Source organism: Lissotriton vulgaris, chromosome 8 (assembly GCF_964263255.1).
Source record: "Lissotriton vulgaris chromosome 8, aLisVul1.2, whole genome shotgun sequence".
Classification (NCBI taxonomy): Eukaryota; Metazoa; Chordata; class Amphibia; order Caudata; family Salamandridae; genus Lissotriton; species Lissotriton vulgaris.
The window spans coordinates 1,002,441-1,029,335 of NC_141696.1; the positions used below are offsets into that span (position 1 = coordinate 1,002,441).

Below are 26,895 nucleotides of genomic sequence, written 5' to 3' on the forward strand. Positions count from 1 at the left end.
TTTAGGCGGATGTGAACAATGTGCACAGGCCTTTGAGTGACTTGCTGTCTGCTGTGGGCTGTGGAAGCAAAGTGTGAACGACGTTTTAACAGACCAATGGGTGAAGATTTCTTATCAAAAGCCCATCTATGCTACATAACAAGCAGGGTATTATTATATTATTAATATGTCCATTTAGCTCGGCCTCTGCTAGTCTGAGAATTCCCCCCATGAGGTTCCTTTATAAACAGGGCGTTGGTGGATGTGTGAGGTGGGATGCGTCACTAGAGGAAAGTAAGTCAAGGACGGGAGGGAAATGAAGATAAACCTGAACTTGTGACGCCCCTGTCTGTGCTCTGCTTTACTCCTCTCCATGTCTCTTCTCTTCTGCAGGTTGTATCTCTGCTCCCTCACCGATTCATGCTGCGGAGACCTCGCCTCTGTCCTGGAAACAAACACATCTCTCACAGAGCTCGACCTAAAACACAATGAGCTGAGAGACGCTGGAGTGAAGAAATTGTATGAAGGCCTAAAACATCCAAACTGCAAACTACAGACACTGAGGTACAGAGCTGAGCAGCTCTTATCACGTCATTGATTTCTAAAATATACATCGTAGGAGGGGCTCACACATATATTTTATAAATGTATTTAAATGTTTACAAGATCGCCTCTATTCTGTTAATGTTGCGAGAAAGGCGCCCATTATTAACATTTGTGAATTAAGTCAGGTTGTGAAGTGGGGGTACCCGAGCCGCAATCCATGGTCTTGAAAGAAGCCCCTATCATGGTGCAGAGGGGCACTTTTTAAAGCCTGTTTCTCATGTATTTGGGATAAAATGGAATAGGCCTTAACTAGAGGGCAGGTCTGTTCCTACCAGTGAGGGCGCCGACCCCACCAGTCTCCCTGCTGTTACCAGACCGGCTTCTGGATACGAGGCCGAGGAATGTCAGTGAGACATGGGGTCTCCGAGGCCCTCTTCATTCTCTGCGGGGGGGGCTCTGAGGCCCTCTTCATTCTCTGTGGGGGGCTCCGTGGCGCTCTTCATTCTCTGCGGGGGTTTCGAGGCCCTCTTCATTCTCTGCGGGGGGCTTCGAGGCCCTCTTCATTCTCTGGGGGGCTCCGTGGCACTCTTCATTCCCCGCGGGGGGCTCAGATGCCCTCTTCATTCTCTGTGGGAGGAGGGGCTCTGAGGCCCTCTTCATTCTCTGTGCTGGGGCTTCTCAAACCCCAAAGCACAGCGTCGAGGGTGCCTCGGGTGCTGCGCAGTCAGCTCTTCGGGGGTCTTCCAAGAGGTCCGGTCCCACGTCTCTCGGTGCCTCCACGGGTCCCTTCTTTGCAGGGACTGTGGATCGGGCGGTGAGAAGTCTGGGAGTCTGGGTCTTGTCAGGCTCTGGGCTCGGGCTCTGGCAGGAGGCGGCAGCAAAGCAGACGTCGAGTTGCTGGTTGGTGCCTGTGTTCACAGGGTGGTGACTCCTCGGCCACAAGGGAGATGCTCTTCCATCTTCTGAGCAGCAGAATGTCGAAGTCCAGTCTTCTTCTGTATTTCAAGTCGAGTTCAGGATGATCTGAAGTCTCAGGACACAGCTCTCACTCTTATTCGAATCTGGGGGGCCGGATCATCTACTAGGTCCCTCCTCTGGGTGGGACCAGGAAGGGGGGTGGTTACACCCCCTTTCCTTTGTCCAGTTTCGCACCAGGACTGGGGCTGGAAAGCCCCAGCACCGGTTTGAACTGGCAAATGCACGGGGACGCCTTGTGTGCCCCAGGCATGTGTGATTCTATTCAGCTCTGTCCTACCCAATACACAAAATCCTGTCTGGGGTGGTGCTAGCACCTCCCAAGGCAGGAAACCCTTTGTCCAAGCTGCCCTCGCTGGAAGGACTCCCAGCAGCAGGAGGTCAGATTTGTGTCTGTGGTGGCAGCATCCATTTTGTGATGCTGAGGCTCTGTTTAACTTTAACCGGGTTTCAGGTTAGGTACATGTCGTGTCCCTCTAGAAGGGTGGAATGCTACCCCCGTCGCCAGAACTGGCGAGGAGGTAGTATTCCAATTCGTTTTGACACCTTACTCGACATGTTTTGATAAAGCCAAACCCAAGATAGCATTTAACCGCGAGGATTATAATGCACTGAAGAGTATATGGTATGGCAGTATCATGGAACAGCTATAAGGACATGGTGCCGAAAGCTGCAGACAGGCTCAGCTCATGCCAGAGCACCATCTCACATATTTCCAAGCACTCTGCCTCCAGGATTGATGAGGACTTCCATAGGAGTGGCTGATAGGAACATATGTGTCCATTTTAGGTTAGGCATAGGCATACTATACCTAAGTAAGGGGTGGTTACACCGACTTACCCCAGCTGAGTGATCAGCCAGTTGTGTCAGATATGGAGGCCAGGCCAGGGGTGGCACAATACGTGCTTCAGCCCCTGGTAGGCCTTGGAAACACCTATGCCCTGGGTACCTGGGTACACTGTTACAGGGGCCAATAAGGTGAACCAGTTCCAATTTCGTAATGCACCTAAAGTGCATTGGCATTAATGTAGAGAGAGAACAGCAGGCTGTGGGTCTGATTAGCAGGCCCACAGCCACATTAAGTCATAAACGAGTAAAGCAGAAAGCAAAAATTTGGGGTGACCATAGGATAGCAGACCCTACTCTCCTTCAATCCCTCTCATGCACTCCGAGGGGGTGAAACCTCCGGTTTCTGCTCTTGTGAACTCTCCACAAGGGTCTGTGTAGAAGGTTTCAGAGAAGCACTAGGCCTTGTGTTATCGCATTTTAACAGGGTTGTAGGAGAGTAGGGTCTGCTATCCTATGGTCACCCCAATTTGTTTGCTTTTTGCTTCACTGGTTTTCGACTTAATTTGGCTGTGGGCCTGCTAATCAGACCCACAGCCTGCTGTTCTCTCTCTAAATTCACATCCATGTACTTTAGGTGCATAACCAATTGGACATTGGGTCACCTTGTCAGCCCCTGTACAGTGTACTATAGGTACCCAGGGCATAGGTGCATTCAAGGCCTACCAGGGGCTGCAGCATATCTTTTGCCACCCCTCAGCTGGGGCAAGGTGGTGTAATCACCCCTTGCTTAGGTATAGTATATACCTCTACCGGGCCTGGTCGCCCCACGCTCCTCCTGTCTCCCGCTCCTGTGCCTACCTGCTCCTGTGCCTGCCGCCGCAGCCGCCGACGCCGCCTGCTCCCTCCTCCCTCCCCCAGCGCCCCAGCCGCCGCAGGGCCGCCCGCACTCGATTTTCCCGCTGCTGCCAGCCCGCGGCCCCGCCCCCCGCCAGCCGATTGGCTAAACCCGCTCCCGCCTTCCCGCAGACCCTCCCTACCGGCTCCCTTCTTAAGGGGACCCAGACACCAACTAGGGAGCGACCACTGCGCCTCTACCGGCCTGGTCGCCCCCACGCTCCTCCTGTCTCCTGCTCCTGTGTCTACCTGCTCCTGTACCGGCTCCCTTCTTATGATGCCCCCAGAGCAACCGCGCAGCAGACGCGCGCAGCGGGAGCACTGATTGAGCGCCGAAGGTACGCCAAAGGTAAGCCCGTCTGCGCCCGTCCGCGCCTGGACCGCGCCCAGTGCCAGGACCCCTGTCCCCCGCAGTCACCAGCCCTCCCGTCGGACCTACGCCGCCACCGACCTCTACGCACTCAACGCCGGCAGACTCCCGGGCTGCTACCGAGCCACCCCGAGACGCACCCACGGACCCTTCTGCTGCAACGCCTGCAAGTTCACCTGCATCCAGACCTGCACCACTCCAGCAGTGCCCAAGACCTCGACGAGCATCAGCAACAGCCACCTGAAGTGCATCCTGCTCAACACCCGCTCGGTCCACAGACACGCCGTTGAGCTCTGGAACCTGCTCGACACCACAGCCCCAGACGTCGCCTTCCTCACTGAAACCTGGATGAACGCCTCCTCAGCGCCCGACATCGCCATCGCCATCCCGGACGGCTACAAGATCATCCGGAGGGACCGCATCAACCAGACAGGAGGAGGCATCGCCATCATCCACAGGAACTCTATCTGCATCACGACCAACACCGACGACACCCTCGCACCCGCCGAGCACCTGCACTTCCAGATCCACATCAACCCCAGGACCACCCTCAGAGGCACCCTCATCTACAGACCCCCGGGACACCGCACACAATTCAGCGAGGATATCGCCGACTTCGTCAGCCCGCATGCCCTCCCCTCGGCTGACTACATCCTCCTCGGGGACCTCAACTTCCACCTGGAGAACAACAACGACCGCAACACCACCACCCTGCTGGACAACCTCGCCAACCTCGGGCTCAAGCAACTGGTGACCACCCCCACCCACCACGCCGGACACACTCTCGACCCCGTCTTCTCCTCCAGCAAGGACATCGCCTTCAGCCACGCCACCGGACTCCACTGGACGGACCACAGCTGCGTCCACTTCAGCTTCAAAAGGACCACGATCCACCACCACCAGCAACAGGTTGCACGCAGAAGCTGGAACAAGATCACAGCCGATCAACTCGCAACTTCCCTGAGCAAGAACCCACCCACCAGCGCAGCGAACCCCAGCCAAGCGGCCACCAACCTCACGAAGTGGATCAGCGACTGCGCAGACAACCTCGCCCCTCTGAGGACCCCGCCTAGCAGACCCGGCAGCAAGAAAGCCCCATGGTTCACCGACGAACTCAAGAACTCGAAGAAGAACTGCAGAGCCCTTGAGAAAGCCTGGCGCAGAGACCCAACACGGGACAACATGACTGCCCTCAAGCTCGCCCCCCGAAAACACCACCAACTGATCCACACCACCAAGAAAACTGCATTCAAGGAACAACTGGACAACAACGCACACAACAGCAAGGAACTCTTCAACATCGTTAAAGAGCTCTCCAACCCCAACGCCGGAAACAACGACATCACCCCTTCGCAAGACCTCTGCAACTCCCTCGCCTCCTACTTCCACAACAAGATCGCGGACATACACAACAGCTTCAGCACTCAACCGACACACGCCACGACCGAACCACCGCCCCCCACCACCACCCTCCGCGCCTGGACCCCAATCAGCACCGAAGACACCATCCGCACGATGAACACCATCCACTCCGGATCTCCAACCGACCCTTGCCCTCACCACGTCTTCAACAAGGCCGAAGCTGTCATCGCACCCCACCTGCGGGACATCATCAACAACTCCTTCGACACCGCTACCTTCCCGGAGAGCTGGAAGCACGCCGAACTCAGCGCCCTACTAAAGAAGCCATCAGCCAACCCCTCGGACCTCAAGAACTACCGACCCATCTCGCTGCTACCGTTCCCCGCAAAAGTCATCGAGAAGACCGTCAACAAGCAGCTGGCCGCCTTCCTCGAGACGAACGGATCCCTCGACCTCTCGCAGTCTGGCTTCAGGGCCAACCACAGCACCGAGACCGCCCTGATCGCAGCCACCGATGACATCCGAGCTCTGCTCGACAACGGAGAAACTGCGGCCCTCATCCTCCTAGACCTCTCCGCGGCCTTCGACACCGTCTGCCACTGTACCCTAGTACAGCGCCTCAGCAACGTCGGAATCCGGGAGAAGGCGCTGCAGTGGACCATCTCCTTCCTCGCCGGAAGGACACAGAGAGTCTGCCTCCCCCCGTTCAGATCAGAAGCCACCGAAGTCATCTGCGGCATTCCTCAGGGCTCCTCGCTCAGCCCAACCCTCTTCAACGTCTACATGAGTCCCCTCGCAGCCATCGCACGACAGCACAACCTCAACATCATCTCCTACGCCGACGACACCCAGCTGATCCTCTCCCTCACCAACGACCCCGCTACCGCCAGAGCCAACCTACACGAAGGGATGAAGGAGGTAGCCGAATGGATGAAGAACAGCCGCCTGAAACTGAACTCGGACAAGACGGAAGTCCTCATCCTGGGATCCTCACCCTCCGCCTGGGACGACTCCTGGTGGCCCCCCGCCCTAGGCAGCGCACCCAAACCAACAGACCACGCACCCAACCTGGGCTTCATCCTGGACTCATCCCTCTCCATGACCAGACAAGTCAACGCCGTCTCCTCGTCATGCTTCAACATCCTACGCATGCTACGCAAGATCTTCCGGTGGATCCCCACCGAGACCAGGAAGACAGTCACCCAGGCCCTCGTCACCAGCCGACTGGACTACGGCAACTCCCTATACGCCGGAATCACCGCCAAACTCCAGAAGAGACTCCAGCGGATCCAGAACGCCTCAGCAAGACTCATCCTGGACATCCCCCGTCGCAACCACATCTCCGGACACCTGCGAGACCTGCACTGGCTCCCGGTCAACAAGAGAATCACCTTCCGTCTCCTCACCCACGCACACAAAGCCCTGCACAACCAAGGACCAGGATACCTCAACAGCCGCCTCAATTTCTACGCTCCCAAACGCCGGCTTCGATCGACCGGCCACGCCCTCGCCGCCGTCCCCCGCATCCAAAGAGTCACCACAGGGGGAAGGTCCTTCTCCTACCTCGCCTCCAAGACCTGGAACTCCCTCCCGACCCACCTCCGCCTGACCCAGGACCACCTCGCCTTCAGGAAGCAGCTCAAGACCTGGCTGTTTGAGCAGTAGCGGACCCCCCCTCCCCAAGCGCCTTGAGACCCTCCGGGTGAGTAGCGCGCTATACAAATGCATTGATTGATTGATTGATTATCTAAACCTATATCTGGACACATATACACCTATAAGTCACTCCTATGGCAGGCCTTAGCAATCCTGGAGGCAGAGTGTTTGGTTTTATGTGAGATGGTGCTCTGGCATGAGCTGAGCCTGTCTGCAGCTGTCGGGACCAACTCCCTTAGCTGTTCTGGGATATTGCCATACCATATACTTTTAAGTGCATTATAATCCTCGCGGTTACTTGATACCTTTGGTTTGGCTTTATCAAAACATGTTGTGTAAGGTGTCATATGCTTTGGAATACTACCCCCTCGCCAGTTCTGGCAACGGGGGTAGCATTCCACCCTTCTAGAGGGAAAAGACATGTTCCTTTGCTTAAACGCGGTTAAATCTAAACAGAGCCCCAGCATCACAAAATGGATGCTGCTGCCACAGACACAGGTCTGACCCCCTGCAGCTGACCGAAACTCCAGCAGGGGAGGCCTGGACAAATGGTATCCTGTCACAGGGAGGTGTCACACCACCCCAGACAGGAGATAGTGGATTGTAGCAGGGAGGGTTGAATGAAACTAGACACTGCCTGGGGCGCACAAGGTGTCCCATGCATAGCCCGGTTCAAACCGGTGCTGGGGCCATCCAGCCCCAGCTCTGGCGCAAAACTGGACAAAGGGAAAGGGGTGTCACCACCCCCTTCCTGGGTCCCACCCATAGGAGGGACCTAGCAGGTGATCCAGCCCCTTGATTTGGAATAAAGGTAGGAGCTGTGCCAATGCAATTTAGATCATCCTGACTGAAACTTTGAAACGAAACTCTGGACCCTTCGACATCCCACTCGACGTAGAAGACTGAAGAATCTCCCTTGTGGTCAAGGAGTGACCACCCTGTGCAAACAGGCTTCATCCAGCACCTCGACATTTGCTTTGTTGCAGTTCCCGCTGGAACTCGAGCGACAGAGATCGACAAGACCCAGCGTGCCTGCCTTCTAACAGCCCGATCCACAGTCCGTGCAAAGCTGAGACCCGTGGAGGCGACCTGAAGCGTGGGAGCGGCCATCTTGGAGGAACAACAAAGCGCTGACCGTGCAGCTCCTGAGGCTCCCTCGAAGTTGTGCATTGGAGTTTGAGAAGCCCCATTCCCGAGCAGCCCATGCTCTAAAGATCACCTCTGCACACTCTCCGAGTGCTGCGTGGGGCCCTTTTGCACTTTTCCTGCTTGACGCATTGTCCGGTCACTTGCCCGTTAGCTAGTGGCCTCTGTGACAATGAAACACCAAAACCACACCTCTGGTCTGGTTTGCTCCAGACTGGCCCCAGCTCCCCCGAAAAGGAGCCATCGATCTTACCTTCCCTGTCCGATCTAGAAGACATCTTCGAGTCCTGCGTGGGTTGTCTTTGCCAAGACTTGGTGACTCCGAATCGAGTACCAACACCGCCGACAGCAAGAGCCTTTGTGGGACAGCTCGTGTTCACCAGCTGGTTGTCCTCGATCCATCCTGGTCTACGTGGCAGCGGAGACAAACACCTCAACATCACCTGAATGCAACCCGACATCGCCTGGTTCCTTCCTGGTTCCTCGCTGGTCACTGGCTAGTGACCTGAGCTCTGCCCCCTATGCTTTCAGGTACTCTACATCTTTGATCCACCCTTGGATCCAACCGGACTCTTCTCTCCTGGCCGCCTGTAGCATCTTTTCCTCCAGGCTCCATAGAACTTCAAGACGAAACCCGACACACTTTGGCACCTATGCACCCGCTTCCTGTGGGTGAGGTAACAATATAACTCCGGTGCTCCTATAGTGGTTTACACCTCTAGTGTCCTAGTTTTAAGTGGTTAAGTTCTTGTCCAGTCGGAAGTCTCCGAAACTTAACACTTTCTGATTTTTACGCACCATTGACTTGTATGGTAAACGCGGTTGCCCGTAGACACTGCACCCGCACCCATAGGCCTCCTATGTCCTAACCTTCGTTAGTCCAGTTTAGGCCCAGCGATTCCCAAGGTCCTAGGCCTGTTCATTGTTTGTGACGTGGTACTTATACGACTGTCTTAATATATGGTTTTAGTGGCCACCCGGCCTACCCATAATTGTGCAGCTTATTGTATGTTATACTGTGTTCTTTGTTTAACGCTTGTGCTCCTGTGCTCATAAAGAGTTAAGGGGATTATTCTAGTAATAAATACATATATTTTATAATATATAACCTGTGAGGTGTCCTTTCACTTGGTATTAAAGGGGTTACATATGGTAAAACAGCTGGCTTCACATGCCCTCTTGAGTTTAGCCTAAGACTGCTTTGTCCATGCTACCGCTAGGATAGCTGGTCTATAAGGTTGACTTACAAACACCACCATAAGGGTTGTTTGGACTGGTGCAAAGTGCTCACTAGAATAGTGAACATCATATACCAGGCCAACTTCTCACAAGGGTGCAGATTTATATGGCAGAGTTTGATGAAATACTGACTCCATTTCTTACAACTCTATTCAGGGTGAATGCTTGTTTTTTATGACAACATGGCCTCTGTGCTGAGATCTTTCTACGGGGTAGAGGCTGGTTGTAAACGGCTTCAGTCAGAAACTCACCCCTCTATAAAGTCCTTTACTCTGAGTGAAGAGGGTGAAGGATTGATTGACAGAGAGCAGCCTCTCCTGTAACACCTCGCAATCAATCAATCAATCAATCAATCGATCAGGATTTATAAAGCACGGCCAATCACCCGATAGAGATCCAGGCGGAGCTGAGAATGAAGCAGGTGGAAGCAGGAGAGGGGGAGGTCTGAAAGCAGAGGGGGGGGGGAGAGAGCACCAGAAGAGGGGGGAGAATAGGAAAACTGAGAGATGGAGAGAAAGGCAGGAATCACTTGCTCTTTCATGGTGTGCTTCAAGTACAATAAAACAAGCACTGACAAAGCCAATAGGTCTAGCCTTGTCAGATTGTGCTGATGTTAATTAGCTTTTTATGGCAGACATAAGTCATTACAAATTAAAAAATGTAAATCATCTCCGATGTGGTATTTTACTAATAATGGTTTAAAAAAGACAAGCCTTTCATTTATGCTATGGATTTTATTATTATTCTTATTGATGAAGGAGATGAGATTACATGTTTATCTAACCGAGCGCTGATTCTAAATCAGCTGCAATGTTACTTAAACACTTAGAAACTTTATAAAGAAGATGGAAAAGAAATCAGCTTCTAAATGGGCTTCTACAAATAACACACTTTAACTCGGCTTTGTCACTGTAGTTGGAGGAACAATTTTTAGGCGGGTGTGAACAATGTGCACACGGTTGTGATTGCCCTGCTGTCTGCTGTGGTGGGAGGAACAAAATTTAAATGAAATTTTAACAAACCAATGGTTGAAGACCTCTGACCAAAATCCCTTCTAGGTACATATAACGAGTAGTGTATTAATAGGCAGGTCGCTTCAACAACTACCAAATTTGTGAGTTGACCATTTACATCACAGCAGGGTGTCTCCAGCATAAAACACGCATTAATATATTTATGTCCATTTAGTTCCGTCTCTGCCAGTCTAAGAACTCACCTCATGAGACTCCTATACAAACAGGGCCTAGTCGGATGTTTAAGGTGCGGATGTGTCACTAGAGGGGAGTAAGTCAAGGACGGGAAAGAAATGAAGATAAAACTGAAGCTGTGACGCCCCTGTCTGTGCTCTGCTTTATTCCTCTCCATGTCTCTTCTCTCCTGCAGTTTGGAGCACTGCTTCCTCACCGATTCATGCTGTGGAGACCTCGCCTCTGTCCTGGAAACAAACTCATCCCTCACAGAGCTCGACCTGGGCAGCAATAATGAGCTGGGAGACACTGGAGTGAAGAAGTTGTGCCAAGGCCTAAAACATCCAAACTGCAAACTACAGACACTGAGGTACAGAGCTGAGCAGTTCATATGACGTCATTGATTTCTAAAATATACATCGTAGATGGGGCTCACACATATATTTAAAAAATGTTTTTAAATGTTTACAAGATTGTCTCTTTTCTGTTAATGTCGTGTTAAAGGCAGCCATTAATAATATTTGTGAATTAAGTCCGGTTTGTGAAGGGGGGGTACCCAAGCCCCAATCCATGGTCATGAAAGGAGCCCCTGTCATGGTGCAGAGGGACACTTTTTAAAGGCAGTTTCTCAGTATTTGGGATCAAATGGAATAGGTCTTAACTAGAGGGCAGGTATGTTCCTTCCTGTTGGAAATGGGATCCCTGGCTGGCCAGGGCTTTCGCCAAAGTCAGTCAGAGACCACCACTCCCAAGTCAGGGCAAGGGAGTTACACGCCAAGATAACCCCTGCTCACCCTCTAGGTAACGTGGCGCGAGCAGCAAGGCTAAACTTGGAGGCGATGTAAGTTAAGTGTTTGCGCACGCACCCCCAGCAACAACAACCAAAGGCCCACCACAAAGGAAAACTCCACACAAGGTTATATGTAAAAATAGCCTTTGTATTACACCAAAACACATTAGATAAAACACACACTTTACAATGTGCCAGACGCACGGGCAGAATTTACAGGGGATATGTACAAGACAGGGCCACCTGAACCACTGTCAGGAATCAGAAGTAACACTTTCAGAAATAGCACTTAGAATGTAAAATCACTGTAGCACACAATATAAAAATAGAGTACACAACCAGTAACTACTGGTAACCAGGACCTCACTAGCACCACCTGTACTAGGGAGAAAACAACCACCTAAGTATCACCATACAAGTAGGGGCCTAGACCTGGGGATAAAACACATGATGCATCATTATACATTCAGCGGTGTAAGGAACACATGACGCATCAACACACGTTCAGCGGTGTAAGGAACACATGATGCATCAACACATTCAGCGGTGCAGAACTCAGGGTGCGCAAAACAAACTACACATTGTACATTTCCTAACACCCAAAAGCAATAGGACATAGATCATAACAGCATCTAAACCTCAGTTAGCGCTTAAATCACCTTTAGCGCAGAACTCACAAAGTCCAGGTTGCGCCACTTGCGCCAGAACCTAAACGTAGCAGCTGCCCACTACTTGCTGGGCAGCTGAGGGACAGAACAGGGGGCCTAAACGCTGCAGCTGGCACTAAGTGCTGCGCAGCTGGGAAAAGGTCAGGGATGAAGGAGTGCGACTCACTCTTAAGTGCAGAGCACATGTCCCTAAAAGAGAAAGACCTAAATGGTGCAGCTGCCCACTAATTGCTGGGCAGCTGGGGAACAACTCTCGCCTGGGGCTCTCACTAGCCCCTCAGGAACACTGCGCCCCCTTTAGCCATCTGGCTCTCGAAATAACTGGGCACCTGAGCCTCTCTGGGCTCGTAAAACAAGAATGCCCCCTGAGCCTCTCAGGGCTCGTGAATAGGGTTGGGGGCCTTCGCTGGAGTCCCCCCTCTGGGGACTCGATATGGCCAAATGGGTCAAGAGCCTCTCAGGGCTCGGAAGAAATGTGGGGCCAGGGGAGCCTCTCGGGGCTCGTGGGCAAAATGGGCGGAGTCCCTCTCGGGGGACTTAGAATCACCTGAGGCCTCACGGGCCTCTCCACACCACAAGGCTCGCTCTGGAGGGGAGGGGCGGGCACCGACAATGTGCCCCGACGCCCCTCCTCCCCTGTAAGGCACTCACCGGGCTCTGGCGGCTGCAGCTCCTCTCCGAGGCTGCTCCTCGGCTTGGGGCGGCGGTCGGCTCTGCACGGGAGCTCCCGCTCCTTGGGGGCTCCCTCCACACTTCTCCCTCCCTCTCCGGGGCTCTCCCTCGCTCTTGGGGGCCCCAGGGGGGGAAGACCAGACGCCGGCTCTCTCTCCTCACCGGAGCGCGGGGTGGCCTCCCGTCCGCTTCCGGTCGTCTCCATGTCCTGTCCCCGGCCTTCCTGACTTCCGGGTCGCAGCTGCGTCCAATCGCAGCGCGGCCCTGGGGTCAGGAGGCGGGACAGCGTTTCCGAATCTCTCTCCGGGCGATCACTGAAAGCACGGGGCAATGCCGGGTGGGCACCGGCTTTGGAAAACAAAGCGCTCTCAGCGCTAGCGGGACATAAAGCGCTCCAAAGCGCTAGGGACAGCACACAAGCGCTTCCAGGCGCTAGAAGCTACCAGTCAAGCGCTCCCAGCGCTATCAGACAGGATAAAGCGCTTCCAGGCGCTTCAGGGGAACACATGTCCAGCAAAAGTCCAAGCACAGTGCTAGAGGGGAATAAACAGCGCTCCCAAGCGCTATAAGGAACCAAAGTCCAGCAAAGCTCTTCAGGAGTCCAGGGGCTGGGCAGGGCCCAGGGGAGGCAAGCCTTCCCCCTGGGCCCAAGCAGCAGCACGCCCCTGGCAGATTCAAGCAGCAAACAAGAACCTTTTCCAAGAGGTTACAGCCTCTTTTTATACAGACAAATCCTTTGTCTAAGGGTGCAGGGTGGGGGAGAAACCAGTCGCAGCTGGTTCTGGAGCACTCTTGATGGCCCAACCACCCATTTCATTCACTGGGGAGGCTAGGGTCGTTAGACACACCACAGGGGGGCGGAGCCAGCATTGTGTGGAGAAAACCCAGCCCATCCAGGACACAGGTACACTCCTCCCACACATCACTCATGCTAATCTCCCACTCACCACCGGGCAGACCCATCCAGACTTCCTGGAGCCTGGCATGCCAGCCAGCTCCAGCACCCTCACTGCACACATATCTCAATGTCCAGTAGTAGCACTTCCCTTCTAGACACATACATGCCGCATACACCATCTCGCAGCATTCACTCTCACGAGTTTACACATACTAAACTCGAGCCTGCACTCCCCACGCATCAGGAACTACCAGGGACACACACTTTCCCCATGCATTCCTATGGGAGGGCAGGCCTATCTCACACACTCACTCAAGGAGCGTACGCACTTTACACTGCGCCACAGTGTCAAAGTGCGCAAAGACCAGAAATCACTACACTTCAAGGCAAAAAGTTCAGGGGTGAACCTGCCACAAGGCCCAAGTCCAACACTTCCAGTGAGGGCGCCTACCCCACCAGTCTCCCTGATGTTAACAGACCGGCTGCTGGATACAAGGCCAAGGAATGTCAGTGAGACATGGGGTCTCCGAGGCCCTCTTCACATTCTGCAGGAGGGAGCTGTAAGATGAAAGGTAGAGCAGGCTGCAGAGAAGGGCATCTGTAAGATGAAAGGCAGAGCAGGCTGCAGAGAAGGGCAGCTGTAAGATGAAAGGCGGAGCAGGCTTCAGAGAAGGCAGCTGTAAGATGAAAGGTAGAGGAGGTTACAAATAATAATAATAATAAGTTAACCAGCCACATGTCAGAATAACACAATCGTAATTAATGTAATTTTAATAGAGCAAATTACTTATTATTCCAGTACTGGTACTGCACCAAGCGCTGCATTCTTTATGGCTCCCATTAGGTTGAACAAGGAGGACAGCAGCAGTCGGTTGTGCACAGTCATGAGTGTGGGCAGCGGAAAGCATCATTGCGGTCTACCCCAGGTGGCACTAATTTGCGGGCGGAGGCTGTTACATTACAATTACAATACAAAATAGTTACAATTTTTGATTTGGTGCTTGCAGGCATTGTGTCCGCCCTAACAGGAAGTGGAGATGGCTACTATGCTATTATTCGGCTTTGTTAGGGTGGGAGATGGAACAGATCTGCCGGATTGTAAACCCAGATTTTTTAATTGAAGGCATTAACACAAAGAGTGCATAGGCCGTGCAAATATAATATATGATGGTGCACTGTTTGTATTTTGAACCTGCGAGGGCTTTATCTTAGCTATATTGTGATAAAGCTGTCGGGCCAAACTCTTACAATGTCCTTCACAGACATCTTTGTCCTCTCATCAAAGCTCATCCATCCATTCCTTCATCTATGCCTGTCATATAGTGTCCTTCAAGTGACACAGAATTATCACATAAGTGCCCTTGAGGACATGGTTGGGCTAAATGGTTGATGGTGGGGTCTGTAACTATTTGCTGCTGATACAATGGCAGTGGGATATGCCAATTATTAACTCCTCAAAGTAAAAGGACATACGTATCTGCTAATCTGCTTCACATAACACTCAGAATAGATTAAAATAACTTTAAAGAATATATATCTGTAAACTCTCTCCTGTAGTAAACATTCAATAAAAAATTGAAGTGGGGGCTGGTCTCACTTTTACTTTGTTCTCTCTGATGCACTACTCCTTTCTATTTTTGGTGCTCTCTGAAAGAATGTCTATGGGCACATATGACTGGGTGGGTAACCTGGTGCTCTTTAACCCGTTAACCGCGGCGGTAATTCCGCTGCGGTGCGGGCGTTTTCTTGCGCGGGTGGGGAGCCATCGGCCAATGGCCGACGGCAGCACTGGCGAGGTAGTGCTGCCGTCGGCCATTGGCCGACGGCAGCAATTAAGGGGTTAAGGTCATCATCCACTATTTACTGTGCTTTGAAAGTTGATGCAGTTGAATATGTAATGAAAAATATGCTGTAAAATTCACCATTTGGTCTGTCTTTTTCCAAAATTTTCTTGGGGGTAGACTCTCCCAAAACCCCCTTAGTAGTAGTCAGGCTCGCTCGCTCGCTCGCTAAGCACGCTGGAAGGGGGCTGGTCTGGCAACATTTGCCACGGCTGCTTTCAGTTTCCATTTCGGCCCTGACCGCTGCTGAGATTCACAGTGTGGTTAGACAACGGAGCTGCTGAGATTAGCACGTAGAACAGGAGGCATATTTTTAAATTCTCTTGTTAGGTGAACTATGATCACTCAGGTAAATCCTTTAAAGCGAAACAAGAACCTCAGCCAATGGTTCCCGTCACCTGGAGGCTCCAAAGATAAACATGGAAGAAGGACCACTCAACCAATTCCAGGTACAGTGTCAGATCATGCGTGGAGTTTAATGTATCAGACCAGACCCGGGCCCTCACCAAAAATGGAAATAATTGGGATTATTTGCCCTCCCATGCAGCGCTTAAAAGAAAATGAAAAGGCACAGGCAGGGTCAAAAGGTTAGGCCTCGGCTGGCATTGCAATGGCAGAGCTCTGCACTCTCTGTTCTACGTTTGCCGAGAGATAGCTCTGCTGTCAGAACTGTGTACATCTCTGTTGTACGTAGGCTGAGAGATAGCTCTGCTCTCGGAGCTCCGCACCTCTCTGTTCTATGTAGGCCGAGAGATAGCTCTGCTGTCAGAGCTCTGCACCTCTCTGTACTACGTAGGCTGAGAGATAGCTCTGCTCTCAGAGCTCTGCACCTCTCTGTACTACGTAGGCTGAGAGATAGCTCTGCTCTCAGATCTCTGCACCTCTCTGTTCTACGTAGGCTGAGAGATAGCTCTGCTGCTCTCAGAGCTCTGCACCTCTCTGATCTACGTAGGCTGAGAGATAGCTCTGCTGTCAGAGCTCCGCACCTCTCTGTTCTATGTAGTCTGGGAGATACCTCTGCTGTCAGAGCTCTCTACCTCTCTGTTCTACAAAGCTGAGAGATAGCTCTGCTTTCAGAGCTCTGTACACCTTAGTTCTACGTAGGCCGAGAGATATCTCTGCTGTCAGAGCTCCACACCTCTCTATTCTACTTAGCCTGAGAGATAGCTCTGCTGGTCTTAGAGCGCTGCACCTCTCTTTTCTGCATAGGACGAGAGATAGCTGTATATATATATATATAACGTATATTCTGAAACATTTGAAAGCTTCAGCAGTTATTATGAATCCGAAACCGGTCCTCAGAAGCTTGTTTCCGGTCCAGGAAAGGCATGGCTTGGTAGTTCGGGCTGGACTTTTCCCATGAGGCACAGGGTCAGACTGATTTGCATATGGCCATGTCTGAACTGGGGTGGCAGAGTGGGCTAAAGAATGGTGATGTAGTAAACCCAGATCTGTTGACTGGGTGTGAGTGTTTGAACTGTCAGGAAGATCTTCTCGAACCTGTTGATGAATAGAGATCAAACTGTTGGTTAACTGTGCCAAATAATCATTCATCAGAACACAAGGTACATCATGTATGGGGCGAGGCTTAGGAACTCCCCAAATATTCATCGGTCTTCCAAATACCTCCTCGTAAGGTGTGAGCCCAGATCGTGAGTGTGGCACTGATCTTATGGACAGCAATGCCAGAGGTAATGCATCTGGCCACTTTAGGGACGTAGAACCCACTATTTTCACCAGCTTCAATTTTAAGGTAGCATTATACCTTTCCACTAATCCTGCTGATTGTGGGTGGAAGACTGCATGGAATTTCTGTTTGATCCCTAATCCTTTCAGAACATGCTCAACAACTTGCCCAATAAAATGAGGTCTGTTGTCACTCCACAAAAGTTTACAAACACCGGAAAAACTCCTTTAAAAGCACCTTGGCTGTAGTGAGCGCTGTATTATCCTTTGTAGGGTACGCCTCTATCCATTTACTGAAGGCACATACCACCACTAGGACATACTTTAGGTTATTGCAACGTTTGAGTTGGATGTAATCCATCTGTAAAACTTCAAAAGGTGCAGTCGGTGTAGCTAACCCTCCTGTAGGAGTCCGTGTCCCTTTTCCAGGATTATACTGCAAACAGATCAAACAGGACTATACCACTATTTTAGCTGTGCTGGCAATTTCAGGATGCTCCCAAACTTGCGTAAGCAATTCAGTTATTGCTAGAGCTCCAACATGTGCCATCCCATGTGCCATTTGAACCATAGATTGTAAATAGGCTGAAGGCAATTCCCACTTATCCATGTCTTTGCTGCGCCAACAGCCCTCATCGTCTAACATTCCTTCTTTAGATCATTGCTCAAGTTCTTCCACAGAGGCAGATCTCTGTATATCCAACACTTCCTCTCTAGCATCATGCCAATGCTCAGCTTGTGATTTCACTACGTACATGGATGTAGTGCTTCGCTGCATTGCAGTTTCACGAGCTACGCGATCTGCGAAGGCATTTCCTTGCCCTATTTTATCAGTGTTCTTCTTATGTGCGCTACACTTCATAATGGCAACTTTCTTCGGATATGTGAGTGCAGTCAAGAGATTATGCACTAATTCACCATTCATTATCTGCATCCCGTGGGATGTAAGAAAGCCTCTTTCCTTCCAGAGTAAGCCAAAATCATGAACCACTCCAAAAGCATAGCGGCTATCCATGTATATGTTCACACATAAGTCAGTACTAAGCTCACATGCTTGTGTCAAAGCTATTAGTTCAGCTGCTTGAGCAGACTTTTGCGGTATGCGAGCTGTTTCTACTACTGTTTCAAGTGTCATCATTGCATATGCAGCTGAGGTTGTGCCATCTGGTAACTTCAAACAGGACCCATCAACCCACAGCTCCCCATCAACATCTGAAAGGGGCGTATCTTGCAAATCAACGCAACCCTTTGTCTGTTCCTCAGTAAGGAATATACAATCATGAGGCTCCTTTGATTGAGAATGAGTCACAGGATATGGCAACAAAGTGACTGGGTTCAGTGTCGCACACCTCTTCAATGTAATATGAGGGGCCACCAGTGTCAATTCATATCCTGTCAGGCGAGCACTAGTTAAATGCTGAGTTTTAGTCTGATTCAAAAGGGCATCTACTGCATGGGGTACTAGCACCAAAAGTTTGTGTGACAAAACTATCCCTTCACTCTGACGTATGGACACAGCTGTGGCTGCCACTGAACGAAAACATCCAGGCAACGCACGAGCAACAGGATCAAGAACTGCAGAAAAATATGCACAGGGACGTTGCTTGTCACTTTGTGTTTGTACTAAAACTGACAATGCGCATCCATCTTTCTCGTGCACATAGAGTGTAAAAGCTTTCATATGATCTGGTGTACCTAACACTGGTGCAGAGCAAAGAGCTTGTTTCAACTGGTGAAAAGCATTTTGACATTCATCTGTCCAAGGAAGAGGAATCGGAGTGTTCTTAGTCAAATGTGCCAACAGTGGTTTGACAATGTGTGAAAAACCCAATATCCATTGTCTACAAAATGAAGTTAATCCAATGAATGCACAGACATCTTTCTGCGTGGAAGGTACTGGAGTGTCTAGAATTGCTTGAATGTGATCTGATGTCAGTGCACGGCCCTCCTTAGACAGAAGGTGTCCTAAGTAGGTCACCTTCGGTCTACAATATTGCAATGTCTTCCGTGATACTTTATGGTGATGTGTCGCAAGAAAAGAAAGCAAGGACAAAGTACATGTTTCACACTGTTCAGGTGTATCAGCTGCCAACAAGATGTCATCGACATATTGTATGAGAGCCCCTCCGCCAGGCAAAATAAAAGAATCAAGTTGTCTTTTCAAGGCTTGACTATAGATACTCGGACTCTCAGTGTACCCTTGAGGAACTCTACAAAATCTATAGGATCTGTTATTTAAAGTGAAACCAAACAAATATCGACTATCAGGATGAATAGGACTCGAGAAGAAAGCATTCTTCAAATCTACTACTGAAAATGTAGTTGCTATTGGAGGGAACACGGTAAGCAATGTTTTTATGTCAGACACTACAGGGTATTGCGGTACTACAATCTTATTGACCTCCCTCAAGTCAATGATAAATCTATAGATTCTTGTGTCAGTATCTTTTTTCAAAATAGGAAGAATCAGACTATTGCAAACATTGTAGGAACTTCTTCCACAACCCCCACTTTAATTAAGTCATGAACAATACGTGTAAGTGCTTCCTCTCCTTCTCGAGAAATTTTATACTGAGTCAATCTTGGCAGTATAGCACCCTCCTTGACACTAATATGCACAGGTGGAATAACCATTTGTCCTACATCGGTGTCTGAAGTACCCCACAAAGTACTAGGGAGTGAAGCTAGGGCAATGTCCTCTTTAACAATACAGGATCTCTCAACCATGGGGTGGTTGTCATTTAATATAACCTGTACTCCTTCCGGAGAACATCGTATCGTGGCCCTGAAATATTTTAGCATGTCAAGACCCACAATGTTGTCTGGTGTATTTGGGGAAAGCAAAAATGGACATGGAGCAGTAAACTTATCAACATGGAGTGCAAGTAGTTGTGACAATGGGCTAAGGGAAGGTGTTCCATCAAAACCTATAGATGTAATAGTTAAGCCAGACAGGGGAGCCCTTGGAATCAAGTGTTTAGACAAAGCGCTACGAGTAGCCCCTGCATCAACCAGAAACTGATCAGTAGAACCCAAAACGTGTGCTGCAACATAGGGACCCTTCTGATCTACTGGAACTTCAACTGATTCCTTACCCCATCTTAGGCAATCCTATGCATAAGCAGAATCTTGCAAATTAGATGGCTCATAGTAGGACATCTGATATTGATTCCGTCTGACAAAAAATTAGCCCCTTCTTGTCCACATATATTAGTGTCAAACCTAGCATCATCATTTGCATTTCCTCTAGGCCCTGAAGATCCTGAACGATTTCTCATTTGTCCCCGACCGTGTGAACCCTGCTGAGCACGTAGCACCGGACAGTTAGAAATACAATGGCCAAATTGTCTGCAATACGCACACTGATTAATAGACAAATCTCCACGAGTAGAGGGAGGAAAAGACGAACCATAAGATCCACCTCCACCCATATTATCACCTCTATAAGGCAAGCCATAAGCTTGAACCATCATAACCTTCGTTTTTAACTCTTTAGTCTTTTTATCCTCACTGCCCTTCGCTTCTAACTCCTGCCGTTCATAATACTGAGCCATAGTTAGAAGAGAAACCAGAGAGGAGGTAGTCCATGAACTCTCATTCGCCTTTAGGTGACTAGCTATTTCTGGCAAAAGGTTTGTGACATATTTATCGACAAACAGATGCCTACCCGTGTCATCTGTCAATGACTGGCCACTAAAATTGTGGAATGCTTCTTCAAAGCGTGTGAAGAAGTCTGAAACTGACTCATCTGCCTTTTGCTTACAGGACGCTTACATAGTCCAATCTATCTTTCTAGAGGGAATAATCGTCTTTAATTTAACCAAGATAGCTGCTGGAAGATCTAAAATTAGTCAACATGGTTTTTGTGCAGGCTCTCTATTTTTATCTAATTGTTCTATTTCTGACCACAATGCCCCAAATATCACACGATCATCAACTTTACGCACAGTTCTTCACATATCAGGTGGTAATATTAATCCAAAAAACAAATCAATGTCAGACAAAGTCATAGTACAAGAACTAATAGCACCTTCAATTTCTTCATAAAAAGCTGTTGGATTTTTTCGCGGATCAGGCAATGCATTTTTAAGAGCCATATTGTCTGCTCTATTCCAAGGAGTGTAAACCCAATTATAAATAAAATACCCTTTCGAGTCAATAGAAGTCTTATCATCACTTGTACCTGTTCCTTTAGGAGCAACATATAAAGGCGCGGCTTCCCACATGGGTTTCACATTTACAACATTCCTATCTGTTTCGGGCGTCGGTGCTCGTGCCATATTAATTCGAGATATTTGTGCAGCTGCGTCTGCTGCCTTTTTCTCCTCCCGCAAACGGACTGCTTCATCACGTAGTTTAACCAAGCATCTGATCGTGTCAGCCACCTGGGAAAAGACAAAAGAACATTCACGTAATTGCTTACAATCAGCTGCTATATCATCTGGCTCTACTGCCACCGAATGTTTCCTAAATCGATCAACAACCTCTGTAGCCAATATCTCAGTATTTCTGTTCCTTTTCTAACCAATTATTAATAGTATCTAGAAGTTCAGAAGAAGTGAGAGTACCACGATTGGCTTTTCACGCCGCAGATCTAATCTCAGAGGAACGTTCGGTTGTTAACATTGAGCGAGTGTCTCGGGCTTTATCCTGATCTGTAGGAGAGTCCTCATCTGACTCAGTAGGAGCAGAAGGGAAAATATACGGAGGTGGAGAACGATCTAATAGGAGAGAATCATTTTGGGGTTAATTAAGAATAGGATAGAGAGGCCTACGAACAGCGTATTGGCCATTTACCTGTAACTGACGCTCTCTATCCTTATTTTTCTTTAATTTCTTTGTTTTTCATTTCCAGCGCTTTCGCATGCACACTTTTTCGCTGTTCTTTTTCAATCAAGGCCTGTTCACGCTTCATTCGCTCACGCACTTCTTTCTCGCATTTTCGCACACAGTCAAACATATCTTGCCTAGCCTTTCGCTTAAACATTCGTTGCTCCACATACTGAATCTTTCGTAAATCAAATGACCCATGCATAGGCCAACACAACTCAGGATCCTTGCGGGTGTATTTATTCCACAATTTGCTGTACATTAAGGACGAAATACCATATTTAATGTACATATCCCTATTAGGCTACCCCTCCGGGGGCGGGGGGCTGGTTGTGCTTTCAGTCTCTTCACTAGCACAGTATGGCTCACCGTATCGAATGCAGCTGACATGTCCAATAACACGAGGACCGAGGAATTCCCATTGTCAGCACGCATTTGTAGCTCGTTCATTACAGTTGCCAGTGCTGTCTCGGACGAAAACCAAATTGATCCCTATCCAGCAGAAAATTATCTTCCAGATAGCACGATTTTTGCTAACAACCTTCTCTAGAATTTTAATAGGGTGAGGCAGTAAAGAGATAGGTCTGAAATTTGCTGGATTAGTAGGGTCCAAAGATGTTTTCTTTTTTAGCAGAGGAGTCACTACTGCTTGCTTCCATGCCTCCGGTACCTGTCCTTCCTCCAATGACTGGCAGCAGATCTTCCATAGCCAGGGAAAGGTATCTTGAGCAACCCTTTTCCAGATTTTATTAGGAAGAGGGTCTAACGGAGAGCCCGAGGATATGCTTTGAGCCAACTGATTAAAAGAGTCCTCAGTGGGTGCATGGAAGAAATTCAGCGAAGCATCCGTTTGAGAGTCTGTATCTGACGTCCAGGCACAATCATCTGGGACAGCATGATGTAGTTGCCCAACAATTTTGGATATTTTTTCTTAAAAAGAATGGCAATCTCATTGCAGAGTTTCTGCGATGCGACAACCTCATTGTAGTGTAGTTCCTATTATCCCAATAAGCTCTGCGCATTGGAATAATACCTTCAATAGTATAGGCCTAGACCAGACGTTAACTAGGTCTACTACTGTCGATATTAGACTTAAAGTTTTGGGTTTGCCAGCTAGCTCAGAGTTCACTAGAAACTTTCTCGAATGTTCAGGAAGGAATTAACTCCCCTGATTAGACAAGAAGGGATTTAGTTTCTGACAACCATAGAACATGACAACTTTGCTCTCCCCTAATCAAGAGTGTATCTCAAGAGTCGTGTGAACAAAAGGCAATTTATTTTACTCAGTCAGTACGTGCATTCTTAGTCTCATCAGATTGTAGAGAAAAGGAAGAGACGGGCGTGTTCAATAAAAGATGTTATTTATTGATCAGTCTCTTTTCTCGTACAAGAGAAATGGATCAATATTATTGCAATACTTATCGTTAAGTAAAGTGCATACATTAAAAGAAGAAGTATAAAATAATACTGTAAAAACATTGATATGGTTTCTAAGCCATATGAAGGTTTAAAATGAATAAAATATATTACATACACATATATATTTGACTAAACGTACTCAACTGGTGTTTCTAGATACGCCTACCCCGTGTACCTGACCTAAGTCTAATGCGTGGGCGGGAGTAGAAAGTTACAGTTTAAGTTAAGTTTGTTTTTGCCAAGTGACTGACTAAAGAATTCTCTGTGAGGGGTTATTCAGTTCTGTACCTGGAAGTTAGGATGAATGAGGGATGGTATCTCTCTCTGCTCTCGATATTCCAGGCTGCCTGCGAGGGCTACCCGGAAACGCCGGTGCTGGATTTCTCGGCAGGAGAAAGCAGCGCGTCTCGTTCTCAGCGCGTCAGGAAGGCGGGGCTGTGCCAGCGGGGTCTGCTCTGCTCTGGGCTTCGGCAAGTATGGCTGCTCCGTCTCGTCACCACCGCGTGTGTTTGCATAGGGCAATATCGGTAATATTTATACCTTTAAGGTGCCGAGATTGACGTAAGGATGGACATAGATACGTCAATAAGGATGTCATACGACCAGGTCGTTAGCACATTCTTTTGCTGAAGTTCTTGGTGAAATCAAAACAATGGCCGCAGGGGTTTTTCCCAGGTTGTCATAGGTTTGATTTGTTATGAGAACTCCGTAAGCCTTATCAGGGGCTGGAGGAATATCGCTTGTCTAATTAGATCGCAAGCGTTATGACCTAATCAGATAACACATTCCTGTGCCGTAGTGTGGCTTCGTCAGATAACGGTATCTGCATCATGGGGGTTTGCTGCCTCATGGGCTGACTGCTAGTTAACTTGTTGGTTTGTTAACCAGAATAGGGTCAGGAATAGGGGGATCGATTCAGAACCTATAGGAATACATCACACCCACTCCACGCTAACTATGGTCATATTTACTAATCTATGCATAGTAAAACATAGTACAATATATTTATAGAGTATTGTGTATACCTTACCACCCCAAAATACATATATGCATTTTGAAATTTTCAAATATACGGAAGAAATGCAGTCATATGTATAGTATGCACTCAAGCTGTAGAATAATGCTAAAGTAATAACGCATTTGTATACAATAATGCTATTTGGTATATGAGATTTACACATGAAATGGCTCTTAATACAGAAAAAAGTGCGAGACCACTTCATCACAGAATATAATACAATGAACATACCAGCGGGCAGCTAATGTCTATAAGCTGTCTAAAAATAGAAATCTTAGTTCTCTAGGAATAGTCTCTTACTTTAAGCAGAAGATAAGTGACCCGAAAAATTGTAAAAAATAATTTGGGGCTGCTGAAAAAATTGCTGTCCGTGAACTGGAGGGAAAGCTGTTCATGTGACTGTGTTATTAAAGTTGAAGGCCAAATTCAGGGAACGCCGTGTACGAGCTTGCTCAAAAGTCTCTATTTCTGCTCTGGTGAGAACATCATATCATTTAGACTCTCGAAAAAGTTGTCAACAGCTTCCTGGGAGAGTTCCACTAACTCGGAAATAGGTGTAACCATGCATTCGTGCGCATGATTGTCTCCATTGACATTCCGATTTGGATTGCTGACAGAAGGTCGTACCTGATCGATGCTGCTTTCATCTTGTACTTCACTACCCCTTAATCGTAGTGGTGAAGCTTCCACGAATGCCGTCATCAGGATTGGTAGCCTTTGAGGGCAGCACAAAGCATGAGCCTTGATCGGACTCAACAATGTTTCTGCATCCATTGGCGCATCCGATTGTATTGTCAGGCAGGTGTCTAACACGCATTCTTCTCCGCATAGCAGGCACCTTAATACAGGTAAAACACATCGTTGCCACATAGGTCGAAAGGATAGAAACCACGTCATGTTCAGGTCTCTAAGCCGGGATAGTCCCAGGATTCTTGATATCCGGTCCCGGTATCCAATGGCTAGGATTGTTTCTTCCCTTGTCGCAGGTGTTTTGTCTGTGACATGGTTTGCCATAACGAAAAATAAGGACTAGGAATAGGATTCCTGCAATCAGTCCTAAAATGAGGGGAAGTCCGCCAAAAATCGAATGGACGAAGTCTGGAAAAATACCCAGTATGGCTTTGAATGGTGTTAATGCCATCGAAAATACTGTCTTAAATACTTGTGAGACCCCACTGGTATCAGAAATATTTGAAGATTTCATTCAGGATTTCTGCGAAATGTATGGGGGAATTAGTTGATAACAATGAATGTATTTCTGCAGTCGTCCTTGCGACTTGTAGATCATATGTTTCTTTTGATGACGTGAGCCTGGTCGGCGTCTGAAGAAGCACTGTTTTCATTCTGCTTAAAGTATCTATTCGAATAGAAGTAATTTTCAAGTTGGGCCATGCCCTTGCCTCCCTGTCTGGAAAGGAGCTGGGGAACAATGAGTGTCCACAGCACTTGACCTTCGCAGTCGTAGTTACGAGATAAGGAGTCCCGGGCATAAGACTACAACATCTGCGATCTACATTTAGAATGTAACTCCCATTATAGAGTCTTTGAAAGAACGGTTCTATCTCTGTTGCAGGTGCGCCTTGCTGGTGACATGAAAGGTTATTTGAGTTCCCTTCACAGGCTCCGTGCAAACTAATTCGATTACACAGAAGTGTACCGCTTAGTGACATTGCACAATTATTGACACTAGGAAACAATTTCTGTCCTTTATTACTGACACATGCATGTGAATAGGGCAGGTCCCATGTTGTTTTAATGTACCCCTTTCCCAATTTCTCGTACATGCCAGCCTGTATATATTTTTGGCAGTATTGAAACCTGAAGGTTGAAATTGGAATATTTATTATCCCATGTATTATCCATTCACTGACAGGTCGTTCTGACATTGTCACTGGTAATCTCTCAAGTTTCTCAATGCTCAGGATTGTATAATCAGCTCCCTTTTTGGCCATACTGATTTGTCTATCAGTAAGGTTAAAGATATAGAATAGTGACGTTGTGTTGATTAAACGCCAAGGCACATAGCCTGAACGCAGATTTTGTAACGTCCAGCCAAGCTGTACAATAGAACGCAATTGGGACTGACCGTGTTGTAATAACAGTAAGTCTTGCGATAATATGTCGATTGCTGAAGACACAATGCCGTCCAAAGAAAAAATTCTGGAGGACAGAGTCATTAACCCATTGTCCACTACAGAAAGTGATTTTTCCAAATTAATGCGGTCAATTTCCCGTATTCTCTCTGCTGTTTCAATTTGAGTAACTTTCCAGGCCTCATTGTATGCTGCATATACAGAGGCTGCTATGAAACGTTTTTGACGCTGTTTGCGTGGTCCCATTATGAAATCACGCAAGTCAGCACCATCAGTAAGTAAAGTTAGGTGTTGCTTAATTTCTGCCAGTGTGGAAGTTTGTAGCCATTGAAGGCATAATTTGCCCACACTGTAGGTGGTTATTATCCCTGGGTGATGTCTTTGGGGATATCTAGGGTCTGGCCTGGTCATTTTGAACCCCTGTGTTTTGTTCAGGAATCTGTCTTGACAGTTATTAGTATCTGTGGGCCAGATCAACCACTGTTTCCAATCAGGATGTGTTCTGTTTTGGTTTAATATATGGTTTACGTCTATCTCTTCATCTGTATCAGAGTTATTGCTAAACATTGTTGACTTTGGAATAGACGGTTTATTTAGGTCTTTGATTTTGGCTTGGCCAAGACAGGTGGTTTGTTGAACAGTGTCATTTAAAAATATAATTTGTTCTGGGATCATGCAGGCTCTAAACAAAGATTCTATACCCTGTACTTGCCATTCTTTTGTACCCCAAACACTTTTCAATTCAACATTTTTGTCCCAATAATCAAAACCAAAAGTATTAATTTGTTCAAAGAATGAGTCTGAATATATCAATTTCGTGTTTGTTATCATGGTCTT

At 48.3% G+C, this 26,895-nt stretch overlaps 1 protein-coding gene across 1 annotated transcript in view; it reads left to right on the top strand.

Annotated features, from left to right (window-relative positions):
* LOC147693184 (NACHT, LRR and PYD domains-containing protein 3-like) overlaps positions 1-26,895 on the top strand; it is a 330,570-nt gene that overhangs the window by 214,088 nt on the left and 89,587 nt on the right. The window contains exons 2-3 of the mRNA XM_086933604.1: positions 373-543; positions 10,340-10,513. Of these exons, the coding sequence (XP_086789730.1) occupies positions 373-543; positions 10,340-10,513 (345 nt within the window). The remainder of the gene's footprint in view (positions 1-372; positions 544-10,339; positions 10,514-26,895) is intronic.